Source organism: Clinocottus analis, unplaced genomic scaffold (genome assembly GCF_023055335.1).
Source record: "Clinocottus analis isolate CAN_PGR_092001 unplaced genomic scaffold, fCliAna1.0.p SCAF_18, whole genome shotgun sequence".
Classification (NCBI taxonomy): domain Eukaryota; kingdom Metazoa; phylum Chordata; class Actinopteri; order Perciformes; family Cottidae; genus Clinocottus; species Clinocottus analis.
Window position 1 is genome coordinate 5,797,049 of NW_027175909.1, and position 13,713 is coordinate 5,810,761.

General features: G+C 42.1%; 1 protein-coding gene across 2 annotated transcripts; it reads left to right on the forward strand.

Annotated features, from left to right (window-relative positions):
• Window positions 1–539: 539 nt before the first annotated feature.
• nsmaf (neutral sphingomyelinase (N-SMase) activation associated factor) lies at window positions 540–13,510 on the forward strand. Of its 2 annotated transcripts, XM_068581566.1 has the most exons (31): window positions 540–638; window positions 2,390–2,476; window positions 3,115–3,193; window positions 3,394–3,455; window positions 3,788–3,824; window positions 4,004–4,054; window positions 4,324–4,395; window positions 4,600–4,647; window positions 4,855–4,907; window positions 5,038–5,167; window positions 5,253–5,324; window positions 5,470–5,578; window positions 5,869–6,045; window positions 6,211–6,290; window positions 6,411–6,501; window positions 6,992–7,055; window positions 7,290–7,341; window positions 7,774–7,894; window positions 8,057–8,188; window positions 8,268–8,310; window positions 8,389–8,555; window positions 9,384–9,495; window positions 9,936–9,994; window positions 10,480–10,547; window positions 10,632–10,699; window positions 10,784–10,907; window positions 11,137–11,220; window positions 11,397–11,547; window positions 11,798–11,900; window positions 12,182–12,291; window positions 12,492–13,510. In XM_068581566.1, the coding sequence occupies exons 1-31, from the start codon at window positions 601–603 to the stop codon at window positions 12,584–12,586; spliced, it is 2,739 nt and encodes a 912-aa protein (XP_068437667.1). In that variant the 5' UTR covers window positions 540–600; the 3' UTR covers window positions 12,587–13,510. The 2 variants fall into 2 exon arrangements, with proteins under 2 accessions (XP_068437667.1, XP_068437666.1); XM_068581565.1 differs by lacking the exons at window positions 540–638; window positions 2,390–2,476; window positions 3,115–3,193; ... (8 more) ...; window positions 5,470–5,578; window positions 5,869–6,045 and having other exon boundaries at window positions 6,275–6,290; window positions 6,422–6,501.
• The last annotated feature ends 203 nt before the right edge of the window (window positions 13,511–13,713 follow it).

Sequence of the window (13,713 nt, forward strand, 5' to 3'; positions counted from 1 at the left end):
CACAATAATAAAAATATAAAAATAAATGACTTATTCTGTATTTTATTTTGGGTTTTGGACTCAACTGTGCGAAACACATTATTGTAATACTCTGGGAAATTATGATAAATATTGTACACTGTGTTTCTGGTACTTAAGAGAAGAAACAATCAATCACAAACATACATGTTGTCAGATTAATCAATAACAGTAGTACTCATTAGTTGCAGTCCAAAGTCAAAAAGATACACTCAGGAAGTGTATCCTCTTTGGAGTAAAAACAAATGACTGAAATTGATTGAAACCATTATTTATAGATCTACCTTATAAGTCTCCTAACTTTACATACCAAATCACTCGAGTGCTCCGTTAAGGAATAACTCAGAATGAAAATAGAAAATAGAAATGCTACAAGTCAGGGTACATCAGACTGGGCAAAATGTTGCTACGCAGTCATGGTATCCAGAAACAGAGTCAGAGTGAGCCCTCTGTCCTCCCCATTGTCGACGGATCATTTGTCTTAGGGTCAGTCACGTGGTGGGCAGCAAGCAAGTTTCCGTGTTTACAGAGATGTGAGCAGGCTGGTCGGCGTTCAGCTGGTACGGGCATGGTTTCGCAGTCATGGCTTTTTTAAAGACGCAAGAGCGAACTAAAGAAAGGTATGTGTGCAGTTTATCCGTAACGCAACATTACTCTGTCTGTCTGCGTGGGGTTGAGCGCGAGCTCCGCAGGGCAGCGGCGGTGTGTTTTGTCCTCCCTTGTTGTGGATGAGTCGTGTTACAGTGGCTCGTCAGACTGGGCCAGTCTGCTAATGAGAGCATCGCTGTCAGCTGTGCGGTGCGCGCCTGCTATTGAAGGCGCGGTGAGTGTCCTCGTGTCCTCGGTGAGTGTCCTCGTGTCCTCGATGAGTGTCCTCGTGTCCTCGATGAGTGTCCTCGTGTCCTCGATGAGTGTCCTCGTGTCCTCGGTGAGTGTCCTCGGTGACTAGCAGGAACTAGAGTCCGTGGCTGTCCGCCAGGAACCACGCAACGAGGCACAGACATATGTCGGTCGTCTCCACCCCGTTTGAGCTCCTTAACCCTATTTTTAAACCTCCTGGTAGGATCTCCTTTAATATGTTTTAAAGACAACACACTTTCTTTCTGATGTATATGTGTTGTTGTTTTTTTTTTATCACGAGGGGCCCCCTCCTAAAAGTTTTTAAATGATGATCCACCAAGAGGATCTGATCTGTTTTACGGAGCTTCACTTGTCCATGAAGATCAATATATTATAAACTATATTATTAACTAAAGTGAAGTGGTGTTTGCAAACCAGTAGTTGAATTACCAATTTAGTTGGGGAGCTTTTTATTATTATTGTAACTTGCCTTTATTATCTTTTATTTATATATATATATATATATATATATATATATATATATATATATATATATATATATATATATATATATACTGGCTTGTCAGTAATGCCTTCTCTAACATCAGAAGTTAGCATCCACTGGCCAGCACTGGGTTACTCATCCTGTAATTCTTCATACTTTGGCAGCATTGCACAGGTTCTGTGATCATATTCGTTTTGCTATCAGCAGTTGGGTTTGACGGCAAGAGGCTAACATTTGTCCAGTGGACACAACTATCAACAATCAGCAGTTGTGGACATCATGGAGGGTGAACGGCTACAGAAAAATAAAATAAACCTATCCAGGATGAGCAGGAGCTTCATAAAGCAAAACATGTTTCTGGGAAATGCACAGGTGCATCTGATGAGCGCTTCATCCTAAATGTTATCTACTGGCATCTCATCCCAGATTCAGATGGGTTTTTATCTGAGTATCCAGTAGAGATGCTGCATGTCCAGGAGGTTTGGTCAGTGGAAGCGCGTGAAAAACTGCCTGGATGTGCAACCATTATAAATTTCCCAGCAATTCCTTAATTTCTCTTTTAAATGTACATCATTCATGTCATCAAACCTAAATAAAGTCCAGTATAGCTTTGACATTGAACACATGCGTTAACAATTAATTAAAGGCCCATTCCTTCTATATTTAGATCATTTAAAAGTAGTCTGAAAGAATGAAATATACACTTTGTGTTTTTCAACAGATCATTATGGAAAATGTTTTCACGCTGTTTATACCAAATTACTGATGGAATTAAACTTTTGACCGCATCTCAAATGTTAAAAGTACTCCACAAATTCAGCGTTGCACTCCTAAAACTCTGAATTGATGCAGCACGGCAAGGGAACCGTTCCACAATGCAACTCGAGCATGTGACATCACCCGAGTGACACGCCATGAGGCCATTTATGAGATTGTTTTTCGTAAATGCGTCCTCAAAAGACCTGCCAATGAATTTAGGAGAGAGAGAGCAGATTCTTATCTTGCATTTTTATATTTTCATCCTAGATTTTCTCTCTTGTTGCTGGATTTGGAGGAATATTATTTTGAACAGCACACTGCATACCATGTGACAACCGCTTCAAAAAAGGAAAGGTATGTGACATACATGTATGTAATATTTGTCAGCTTGGGTCAGCAGTTATTTCTTGTGTCATCTTTGTTCTCACCATATTATGTCTTCATCCTGATTACCATGTTGTGACCTCAGCCAAAACTCAATCATGTGTAAAACCAAATAAGTTGTAAACCTGTGCTTAAAGCCCTTGTATTGTCCTTATCAGGGATGTGCAGCTGGCTGGCATTTAGTCAAAGCCCTTTGAAACTTGCAGCAGCTGCTCAAACGTCATCTCGTCCTGTCGTGAAGGCTTGAGCAAACTAAAAGGGCATGAGCCTTTCAGAACAAGATCATTCAGATAATGTAGTGTTGTCCAAGCAGGTCTTTAGTTAATTCTGCCAATTTCTACCAGTCTAACCAGTCACTGGATTTGACAGTTTTTGCCGCTACGCTCGATTAGGGGGCAGCTGTAGAATTTCCCCAAGGGTAATAATAAAGTGCATGTTCCTCTTTTTTTTTTTCTTTCGTCTAGAAATCTGCTGGGACATTTCAAAACTGTTAAATACGGCTTTGTGTTGTATATGTTTCACTGTTGAGCACAATAATAATGTATTGATCAGGTTATATTTGTATAATTTTTTGTTGTGGTCTTTTATAGTATCAATTTTCCTTCCAGAAAAGTCAGAGGCTCGTTCAAGGTCTGTTCCAGATCCGTCATATTTGATCCAGAGGATCCTGCAGAGCCAATTTTAAAGGTTTGTTTTAATAATGCACTTGTGTAAAGTTTGCTCTTTTTTAACTCTTGCTTCAAGGTTTCTTTTAACGAAACAGGAAGTGAGGAATAACAAATTGGAAAACGTCTTCTAATAATATTATCTTCCAACTCTGAAGATAGAAGAACTAATGGTGCGGTTTGAGAGAAATGACAAGATGTGATCCTTCTGTGTTTCTGCAGATTCCTCTTCGAGACTGTAAGAAGATTGAGTTTGTGGAGCAAGAGAACAACCCCTTCAACGAGTGAGCATGTTTTCATCTTGAGCTCAGTTCACACATTGATGTTTATTCAGTTTGACAAACTGGTCGGATAACTTCTTCCAAACACACGTGAAGGCAGAACGAGTCGGATTTGTCGGTTGCCATTTCTGCATCTACAAATGATTGGGCATACTGTATCTTATTCTTTAAAACAAACAATGCTGGTTTCTGGATGACAAACCAGATAGTTTAGTTTGTTGGTTTCTCTGTGCTAATAAGCACAATGTCAAAAATGTCATTTTTTTAAAGTAATGCAAGATTTCGCAATGCAATGAACCTTTTGTTGTTTTAACTTGTTTGTCTTTTCCTCATAGACCGAGGCCATCTGTCATCTCTATTTCCTGTGTACAGGTGAGGCATTATTAAAATGTAGATTTTTTTTTAAAATTATTTTTATTATTATAAAGATGCATCAGTCCTCTATGTGGGAATAATTAGCTATCTTCATTTGTCTTTGCCTGCCCACAGTCATCTTTATTAATTCCAGCTGCTCATTATTTGTCATGACAGCTTTTATGTATTTTTTCCAGGTTATTTACATCAAAGAGACTAATGTCATCGCACCTTACAGAAATGAAAGGGTGAGTCAACTAAAGCTCAACAGGGGTTCTCCTCCATGGACTTGACTGTGCTCTTTATGCAATTATTCTTTTGTAGTATGAAAAGCTGTTCAAGCAAATCTGCAAGTCGGTGCTCTTATGTGCTTTTTTGTGTTTTTATTCTTAATTTTATCTGTTTGAAAACATGTGGAGGGTAAAGGTCCCGTGAAGTTAAAATAGTGTGTGAAATACAATCAGTTACACTTGAAATGTGGATTTGAAATGAAACGCTCTTCTCATCACCTTTGCAGGGGACAAAGAAAGTGTCCTTTCAGTTGGAAGGTTGGAGTAAAACTGAAGATGTTGTTCAAACATTACTTCAGGTACGTAGCTGATCCCAAACTGTAGCAACTGTCTGTTTGGGGTTGAATTCACATCCACTACTTCCTCATTCATGGGAGTCGGGCAGAGTATTTTGATGAAGGTTAGATTGTGCTTGACTAAGGGAAATGCATGAAATTGGGTCTTTCCTGCTGTGGTTTGTGCTGGCGTGGCTCTGCTCATTTTGACTGTGGGTAATTCTGCAGCTCCATAGGGCGTCCTGTCTCGATAAGCTCGGAGACCAGACTGCAATGGTGAGTCAATCTATACTTAAAGTTCAGGCACACAGCGGGCCCCTTAAAGCCTGAAAGATGATGGGATAATCAGCACAAACAATCCATTCTGCATCTTTTACTGTACTTCACTTAATCTGACTTCCTGCCGTGCATGGTGTTTGTTAACTGTTGGTAACTTTCATATAATCATCCGTGTTCAAACATACAGTTCTTGTATATTTATAGATTGCTGCCAATTTACAATCACGACTGGCGAGGTCATCTTTTGACAAAAACTGGTATGTTGACTTCAGCACTCTGATTCACGATTTCACTGTCTGTTCCGCCGTGATTTAACAGAATACAAAGATCAAAACGGTTATTGTTGTAGTATTAATATGCAGCTGAATAAGACAGCGGTTTTTAAAGCTTTCAGAGCGTTGCCGAGAAGCCTCACATGGAGTGTGCCGTGGAGATGGTGATGCCGCTGGTGTCCAATCCCGGCCACGTCTGCATAACGGATGAAAGCCTCTACTTCCAGCCTCTCAATGGATATCCGGTGAGCCGCCACATCCGAGTGGACATGCACAGGTCGAGGTTATTGAGCTGAGGTGAAACTAATATCACGTTTATGTGACTTTCAGGAACAGGTGATTCAAATCAAACTCCACAGTGTCAGGAGAATCTACAAAAGACGGCACGGACTCAGACCTCTGGTGAGTGCAGCTAGCCAGAGCAAGTTATTATTAATAATAATAATAATAATAATAATAATAATAATAATAATAATAATAATACTGTGGTTAATCGGGCTTGAGTCATTTTAAATGCCCGTGTTTGTGTGTGTGTCTCCTCTCACAGGGTCTTGAGGTGTTCTGTACGGAGAATGATTTCTGCTCTGACATCTACCTGAAGTTTTACAAGACAGCTGATAGAGATGAAATCTACTATTACATCGCTACTTTCCTGGGTGAGAACCAAAATCCTGTAGTGAATCTGTGCCTTGAGGTCAACAATACTGAAGCTTACTTATTATGGATGTAAGTTACTGCCCCTCAAAAGGTCACAAACAACTCTCCAACATAAGGCAAACATACAATGATGTAACCAGGCTTTCAGTGGACATGTCAGGGTCCCATAAGTTACTAATTGTGTATCAGCAATCAGCATTGATCCAAAATATGTCTGCCTTATTAAACCAATATTGGTGAAGCCCCATAAGACATGACTAACCCTGCTGGTTTCCTCCTCCTCGCTCAGAGAACCATGTGACCGAGCACACGGCAGAGAGTTACATGTTGCAGTGGCAGCGCGGCCATCTGAGCAACTACCAGTACCTTCTTCACCTCAACAACCTGGCCGACCGGAGTTGCAACGACCTCTCCCAGTACCCCGTCTTCCCCTGGGTCCTTGCTGACTACACCAGCGCGCGGCTGGGTGAGTCAACGGGAAAGAAACGCTCACGGATTAATTTACATAACATGTTACGGCAGAGCCTTGCGGGGATCCTGGTCTGCACCCATCCAGCGTCTGAGATGCTATTGCTGTACGTAAACATGCACCAGTAGCATAATCGTCAGGACTTCTTCTTCTGTTTCCCAGATTTAACAAATGCTGCCACATTCAGGGACCTGAGCAAACCTGTGGGAGCACTAAACAAGGAGCGACTCGACCAGCTGCTGGTGAGACTCTGCTGCTTCTGGGTTGTTGACCCATTGATGGCAAAACTCACTGTTTTGAAATAAAGACATTTTCTATATGTACTGTGAGTATCAGTTATCACTGAGTTGTTATGGTTACAGGCTCGCTACAGAGGCATGCCCGAGCCTCGCTTCATGTACGGCAGTCACTACTCCTCTCCAGGCTACGTCCTCTTCTACCTGGTCAGAGTCGGTACGTGGCACACGTCCTCGTTAAAGCTCCAGCCTGCATGGAAACCACAGCTCACACTGCACACACACACACACACACGCAGTGTGTTTATGTATGCTTGTGTTCATTACCACTGCTCAACCATTGGGTCTGTTTTTATTAAGGTGCATTAATTAACACAACCATGTCAAACTGCAATTCTTCTTTGTTCATTTAAAATGTGATTTCAAAAGCTTCAACATAAACATGTTTACTTTAATGGAGTACTGTGTGTTTTATTAATGCTTTTGCAGCCTCAGTACAGCTGGCATAGTTTTAGTTTTAGTAATACAGACCATGTTCACCAAAACAAACACCACTTAATACAAATCATTGGAGCACCTTTCACAACTGATCACACTAACAGGAGGCGAGGTCATTCATATTGAAAATGTATTCTGGGTCTTAGAGTCTGATGTGTCGCTGCCATCTTTGCTTTTACGGAAAATGCTTACCATCTTTTCCCCTGCAGCTCCAGAGCACATGCTGTGTCTCCAGAATGGCCGCTACGACCACGCAGATCGCATGTTTAATAGGTACATTGTTTTCTACTTTGCTTTGATTAACCAAGGACTCTAGTTAGTCATCAGCCACAAATCAGCGGGACAAGGCGGATTTTACGAACGATGGATGCATACATATTTATATTAAATCTTAAAATGATAAGGCATTGTTGCATAAATTATGAATTAAATGTATTTTGAGCTTTTAAAGGAGGTATGATTTTAGATGTTATGGTGTTTCATCTGCATTGATTTTATTTTTTACAGCATCGGGGACACATGGAAAAACTGCTTAGAGGGGGCAACAGACTTCAAAGAGGTAAAATGTGACTACTGTATGTTATTTAGACACTGGACCTGAAGAGTGTGCTCTATCAATACAGCCGAATAAGAGCTCTGCTCTTTTCTTCTTCTTTTCAATTCAGTTCATTTGTTACACAGCTGTGAACATGACTCTCTGAACCAAGTGCTTTGACACTTGAATTGTCTGCTGTTTTAATAAGATGCAGATTTAGTGGCAAAAGATTCAGATGCGGGAGGTGGAGGGTGGTTTGAGAATTTCAATGCTGAAAATACTCCAACCATAACTGGGTATAATGATAAGTCTAAAAACAAGCAATTATTCCATTTGGTTATTGTCACTATCTGTTTATACAACGTTCTTACTGAAGTGCAATGTAAAACTGTATCTCCCTGGTAAAGCATGGTATCAGTGTTGACATCATCGTCTGTATGCCTTCCCACAATGCAGTTGATTCCAGAGTTTTACGGGAAGGACTGCAGCTTCATGGAGAACAAACTGAGGCTTGCTTTGGGCAGGAGGCAGAACGGGAGCTTAGTGGGAGATGTTGTTCTCCCACCATGGGCATCAGGTAACTGATCATGATGTGCATGTAAACTGTGCCGTGTACTCCTTCCCCACACAGCTAACATCCATCTGACAACATGATGCTCTTGACCCTCTACCTCTTGTTTTTAAAGAATATTCTGTGCGCCGCTTCATATTTACTGTGTCCTGTTTGTCACGACTCCAGACACCAAGGATTTTCTTCAAAAGCACAGGACAGCGCTGGAGTGCCAGTATGTGTCGGAGCACCTTCACGAGTGGATTGACCTGGTGTTTGGCTTTAAACAGAGAGGCAGTGAAGCTCTCGCAGCCCATAACGGTAAAATACAGCGGCCGCTCACCAACATCAAGCCGACCAAAGCTTGACAACGACTCTTATTTATCTCATTATCTTTCAGTGTTTCACCCACTGACCTATGAAGGAGGCATCGACTGTGATAGGTAATAAAGAAAGCCACTCACTAATTATTTATAAAGATAATTCACATCAAGGAACTAACTTTCCCATTTTCCGAAAAGCATTGACGACCCTGACGAGAGAATCGCCATGCTGACACAGATCCTGGAGTTCGGCCAGACGCCCACACAGCTGTTCACCATCGCTCACCCTCAGAGGATCACGCCCAGGTTTCAAAACATAACTCACAGCCCCAGCAGCAACTCACCAGTCAGTGACCTGTCTCCAGGTAGACTTGCAGAAACACACACACACACACACACACTCACACACACACACTCTCACACGGTGGTAGTGGGGAGAGACTTTGGTTCAGTGGTGAGCAGGGTAGTCCTTCAATCAGAGCATCAGCAGTTCAATACTCAGCTCTGCTGACTCATGTCGATGTGTCCTTGGGCAAGACACTTAATCCTAAATTGCTTGTGTGTGTGTGTGTGTGTGTGTGTGTGTGTGTGTGTGTGTGTGTGTGTGTGTGTGTGTGTGTGTGTGTGTGTGTGTGTGTGTGTGTGTGTGTGTGTGTGTGTGTGTGTGTGTGTCAGTTAGTCCTGACGAGCAGGTGGCACCTCAGCCAGTACCACAGTGTGTGAACGGGTGAATATGACAAGTAGAGTTGAAGTGGTCTGAAGACTAGAAAAGGGTCCATTTACATCGGCACATACGGTTACAAAGAATAAAAATATCTGAAACCGTACTTGAACTCTGATGGCATGTAACGTAAAGCCAGTGATGATTATGACCTCTAAGTGGAGCAGACCAGAGGTCTGAGTTTTCTGTGAGTGGAGCGCTTGTCTTGAGACATTTCAGTCTTAGTTCATAAACCAAAATGTGTCCAATCATAATATATATTAAAGTACATCCAAACTGATTATTAGTCAACTTATCTAGATCATTTCAGTCGGAAATAATTAATAATGTGCCCATAACTGCTGATGTGTTTTATTTTCAGTGATGCATAGTTAATTTGCATAAGGAGCGTTCACCACTATCTAATGCATTAAAATGTCATTTGTATTCTCCAGAAGTCCTAACTGCAGATCTGCCTGTGCTTTTTTTGCAGCCTCTCAGAGTGAGGACTCGTCCTTTGAAGACCTGACCGATGAGAGCAGGAAGTTAGCCTGGACAAACATGGGAAATCTGACACCCATCTCCAGCCACAAGATCCATAAAGAGTAAGAGGCATGCAGTTGGCTACAGTAATGACAAAGTACAAATGTAATTGCATCGCGAGTCCAGATAAGATGAAGATGAAGTGAAAGCTCTGGTTCAAATATGAGGAAGTGCAAGCAAAGCTAGAAGGCGGCATGCAGCTGCAGAAAAGAGAATAGTAACTTATTCAAATGTATGGTGAAGACATTTGTAGAGGGGCAACAGCTGTGGACAGGTGGCCGCTGTAGAGCTACTTCCTCCAGTTCAGGGGAAAAAGACACTAAAAAAACATGCTTTCTCACATTTCTAAACATTTCACTTAGGAAACATTTTCTGTTGCAACTGTAGTTTTGTCAGTCGTGTCTTTGCTATGTTTGTAATAGTGTGACTGCTACATTAACCCAAGATATGTTTGCACATGTTCTGTTTTGTATGTAACTGAGTCGTTGTGTTGGCCCTGCAGGGCGGTGACCGGCATCGCTGTGTCTATTGATGGAGCAGCCATTTTCTCCACATCTCAAGGTCTGGAGAATATCTTAAATAAGACACAGATATTGGTTAGTGTTGAAGCACGAAAAAGGATCAAGAGACTGTTTGGGAACTGCATGACAATGACATATTTCACCCCATAACAAGTGTAACGTTGAACCTTTTCCACCGTCATCATAAAGTAGCAAGACACGCCATGTCAGTGTGTGTTGAGACTCTTTAAAGTAGGGCCGCTTTCATAATTCTTAGTGACATTGTGTGATGAGTTTGTGCTTAACATCTTGGCAACTTCTGCCTCTAGTGGCCCACTGGGGTGCTTCTCTTGCCATAATGGTGCAGAGTGATGTCATCGCAGTCAGACTCTCATACTGGAATCAAAAGAATACCTGAAGTGTCAATTAGTTTTCCCATCAGAAGCAGCAAGGTTATGTTTTTACAAGTAGAAAGGGCCAACAAGATTGGTTCAAAAGGCTCTCATTAGTTTAATTCACACAATTCTTCACTCTTCTTTCTTCCAGATACAACACTTAAAATGTTTTCCAAAGAGTTGAAGGACTTCCAGAGAAGCGTGTCCTTCTCTAACATGGTATGCAGCTATATTTACTTTCCACTCCACCGTCTCTCTCTATCCATGTCGACTCTCTCTAAACAGTAAACTGCTTGGTTACAGGCCTTATCGTCATGTTTGATGCTGGCGGACGGTAAAACTGCAGTGTGCTCTTCCTGGGACAACAATGTGTGCGTATAGTTATTGTGTATTAATATTACTTTCATATTGATCTTCAGGACTTCACTCTGACCCGCGTGTTTCCCTTCCCTTAGTTACTTCTACTCCGTCCCGTTCGGCAGGCGGCAGGACACACTGATGGGCCATGACGACGCCGTCAGTCAGGTGTGCTGGTTTGACGACCGGCTGTACACTGCGTCCTGGGATTCCACCGTTAAGGTGAAAACCAAAGTGCTCTAATGAGGCGATGCTATTTGATTGTTACTCAGCCATAACTTGATCAGGCGATTTGTCATTTAGACAGGTTGTGTGTGTGTGTGTGGGGGAAAGATGAACAACATTGCGTTATTGTTGCAGATGGGTGTGGTGCATGTATTACTTTATTTTCTGGGTTATGTGTGTGTTTCAATTGAGAGGGAGGCGTTGATGACGATGTTCATTTTCATAGGTCTGGCAGTGCGCTTCTGATAGCTCCTCCGGTCACAAGAGATCCCAGTTTGAGCTGCTGGCTGAGTTGGAGCATGATGCTGGGGTGAGTGAGGAAGATATCTCTGTATTTAAAGTGTGTGCAGAGTTTATTTCTAACGGACTTCATTCAGAGGAGCTGGGACGTGTTGGGGTTTGCGTCTGAACACTGAACAGTGGCAGCAGCACTCAAAACATACAAATGAGCTGTTCCCTATGTGATATCGCCTCTTTCTTACAAAGGTGAACACCATTGGTCTGAATGCAGCGGGGACTCTGCTGGTTTCTGGCTGCAAAGATGGAGCCGTCACCATCTGGGACACCAGCAGCTCCGGGACACTGCAGCAAGTCCACTGCCACACGGGAACCATCCACCACGTGGCCTTCAGTCCTGGTACGTGTCAAGTAGAGCCAGGGTTGACCTTTTTTAGTTGGTTCTTGTTTGGTTTATTAGATCTCAAGTCTGAGAGACCTTTTAGGTGATGCAATATGACTTTTGTCATATTGCATATATTAAATATATTTCATTTTGAATTTTCTTTAAGGGTCAGTATTGAACATAGTAATTGGTGCTGGCTTGCACCTCCAAATTAAGCCAACCATCAGCATGACTGAAGTAAGAACTCTGACTATCACATCCTCAGATAGCCGACACGTCCTCAGTGTAGGTGCTGACTCCTGCATGAAGGTTACTGACGTCCAGACAGGGATGGTGATCTCGACTGTGAAAGCTGCGGAGGAGCAGAGGTAAGAGCGCACCGTCTGCAACAGCAAAGACAGATTTAGCCAAACCAAGAGGTCCCAGCAGCCAGAGAGTCATATATACGTGAGAATTAATGTTATAAATCGTATTTTGATCTGACATGGGAGGGTGGTTGAATTAGTTTTCTGATGTGAAAGTGGAAGAATTTGCTTTTCTAGCAAGTCCAGAACCTTTCGCTTGGCTTGTGTATGTGTGTTCGCGCCATTTCAATATGAATATCATTCACAGTGCTGCAGGTCTAATTATTTAACGTCTGTGGGTCCAGGTGTTTCTGCTGGGACGGGAACTCGGTGCTGTGTGGGGGACAGTCTGGGGACCTCCTGCTGTGGGACGTGCTCAGCAATACAGTCACCCAAAGGATCCCTGCACATTCAGGTACCTCTCACCTGGTTCACGTCTTTGTGAATGTTTTGTTTGAGCAACACTCACAGCTTTTTAAGAGCACCTTTGCACCGATTCCTCTGTAAATACCAGTTTTAATCATCATCATCATCATCATATTGCAATATGATGAAGTATGGTTTTTAAGTCGTGATGCGATATATGTTCCTTATGAAGATGATGTCTTTGCACAGGTGCTGTCACAGCCATGTGGATGAGTGAGCTGTGCTCCACAGTGATCACCGGCGGAGAGGACCGACAGATAATCCTCTGGAAGCTCCCGAGTTAAAGGACCATTTCTGCACATTACATCTGTTAGGGGGAGTATCCCAGTGCCAAGTTCTGACCAAGTATCCTGCAGACCACATGACCCAATTATCTGACTTTGAACACAGACTCATGAAACGGTTGCCGGGAGCTGAAACCGCTCTGTAAATGTGCACAGAGCAGTCGGAGGGACGTGACCTGTTGACAATCCAGACAAAAGGTCACACACAGTCATGTTAGTGCATAGCTATCTGCACATTGAGAGAAAATGTCCAATTGCAGTTGTGCGTGAGAGCAGGACGCTACAAGAATGTACACACCTTATTTTCAACTTCTGTTTTCAGCTTATTCTACATATGTGCGGATTTTCTTTTTTAAATGTATTATTTTTTATGCATCATGTTACACACTGCTTTTACAAATTATGTTTCAATAGCTTTATGTGCATTTTATTCTGTGAAGTGGATTTAAAATGTCTGTCAAAAGCTTCAGGCTGCTCTGGTGTTATTGATATTTAAATAACACTGATATTTAAAAGTATTACCCTCTGTCTACCATTCTGTTACCATTTCTTTGGCCTCAGAGATTTCTAGAGAGCTTGTTGTGCAGAGCTCTGCAGGTTGCAACCAGTCCACAAAAACTTTAAACCATGTTGTGTTTCAAACACTTAAAATTCAACACACTGCTCTCACGCTTTAGTGTTTGCACATCTCCAGCACCACATTTGAACTCGGCAATGCCTCAGGTTTTACTTCACTGGGTTGTGGTACTGTGACGAGTGAGCAGTCATTTATTGCATTTGCTTTCACCGAGGTCGTCCACACAGCGAGAGCCAGGACTGTTGTTGTCTTCCCGTTTAATTTTCTGTTGGAAGTTAAAATTCTAATGCTCAGTAGTAGTCGGTGCTTTTATTGTGAACATCTTAACTTTGTTTCGTACAAAAATAACAGACTTCAAACACATTGTTAACCATCAGGTTAAATATAGCTGTTAAGAAATCTACAAACATTTACCAAGTGAATAATATTAGATTACAATTACAGCTGCCCTGTTTCTGTCTTCTTGTGGGCCTGCCAGTAGCCGATGAGTGTAATATTCAAAACTATACACATTTGAAGAGGTGGAGCGCAGCAGCATCACACAGCCAAC

Coding starts and splice junctions, on each gene's coding strand:
- nsmaf (XM_068581566.1), top strand. CDS start 601: ATGGCTTTTTTAAAGACGCAAGAGCGAACTAAAGAAAG. Junction 10,548..10,631: donor GCGTGTCCTTCTCTAACATG/GTATGCAGCTAT, acceptor GCTTGGTTACAG/GCCTTATCGTCATGTTTGAT. Junction 11,901..12,181: donor AAAGCTGCGGAGGAGCAGAG/GTAAGAGCGCAC, acceptor CTGTGGGTCCAG/GTGTTTCTGCTGGGACGGGA.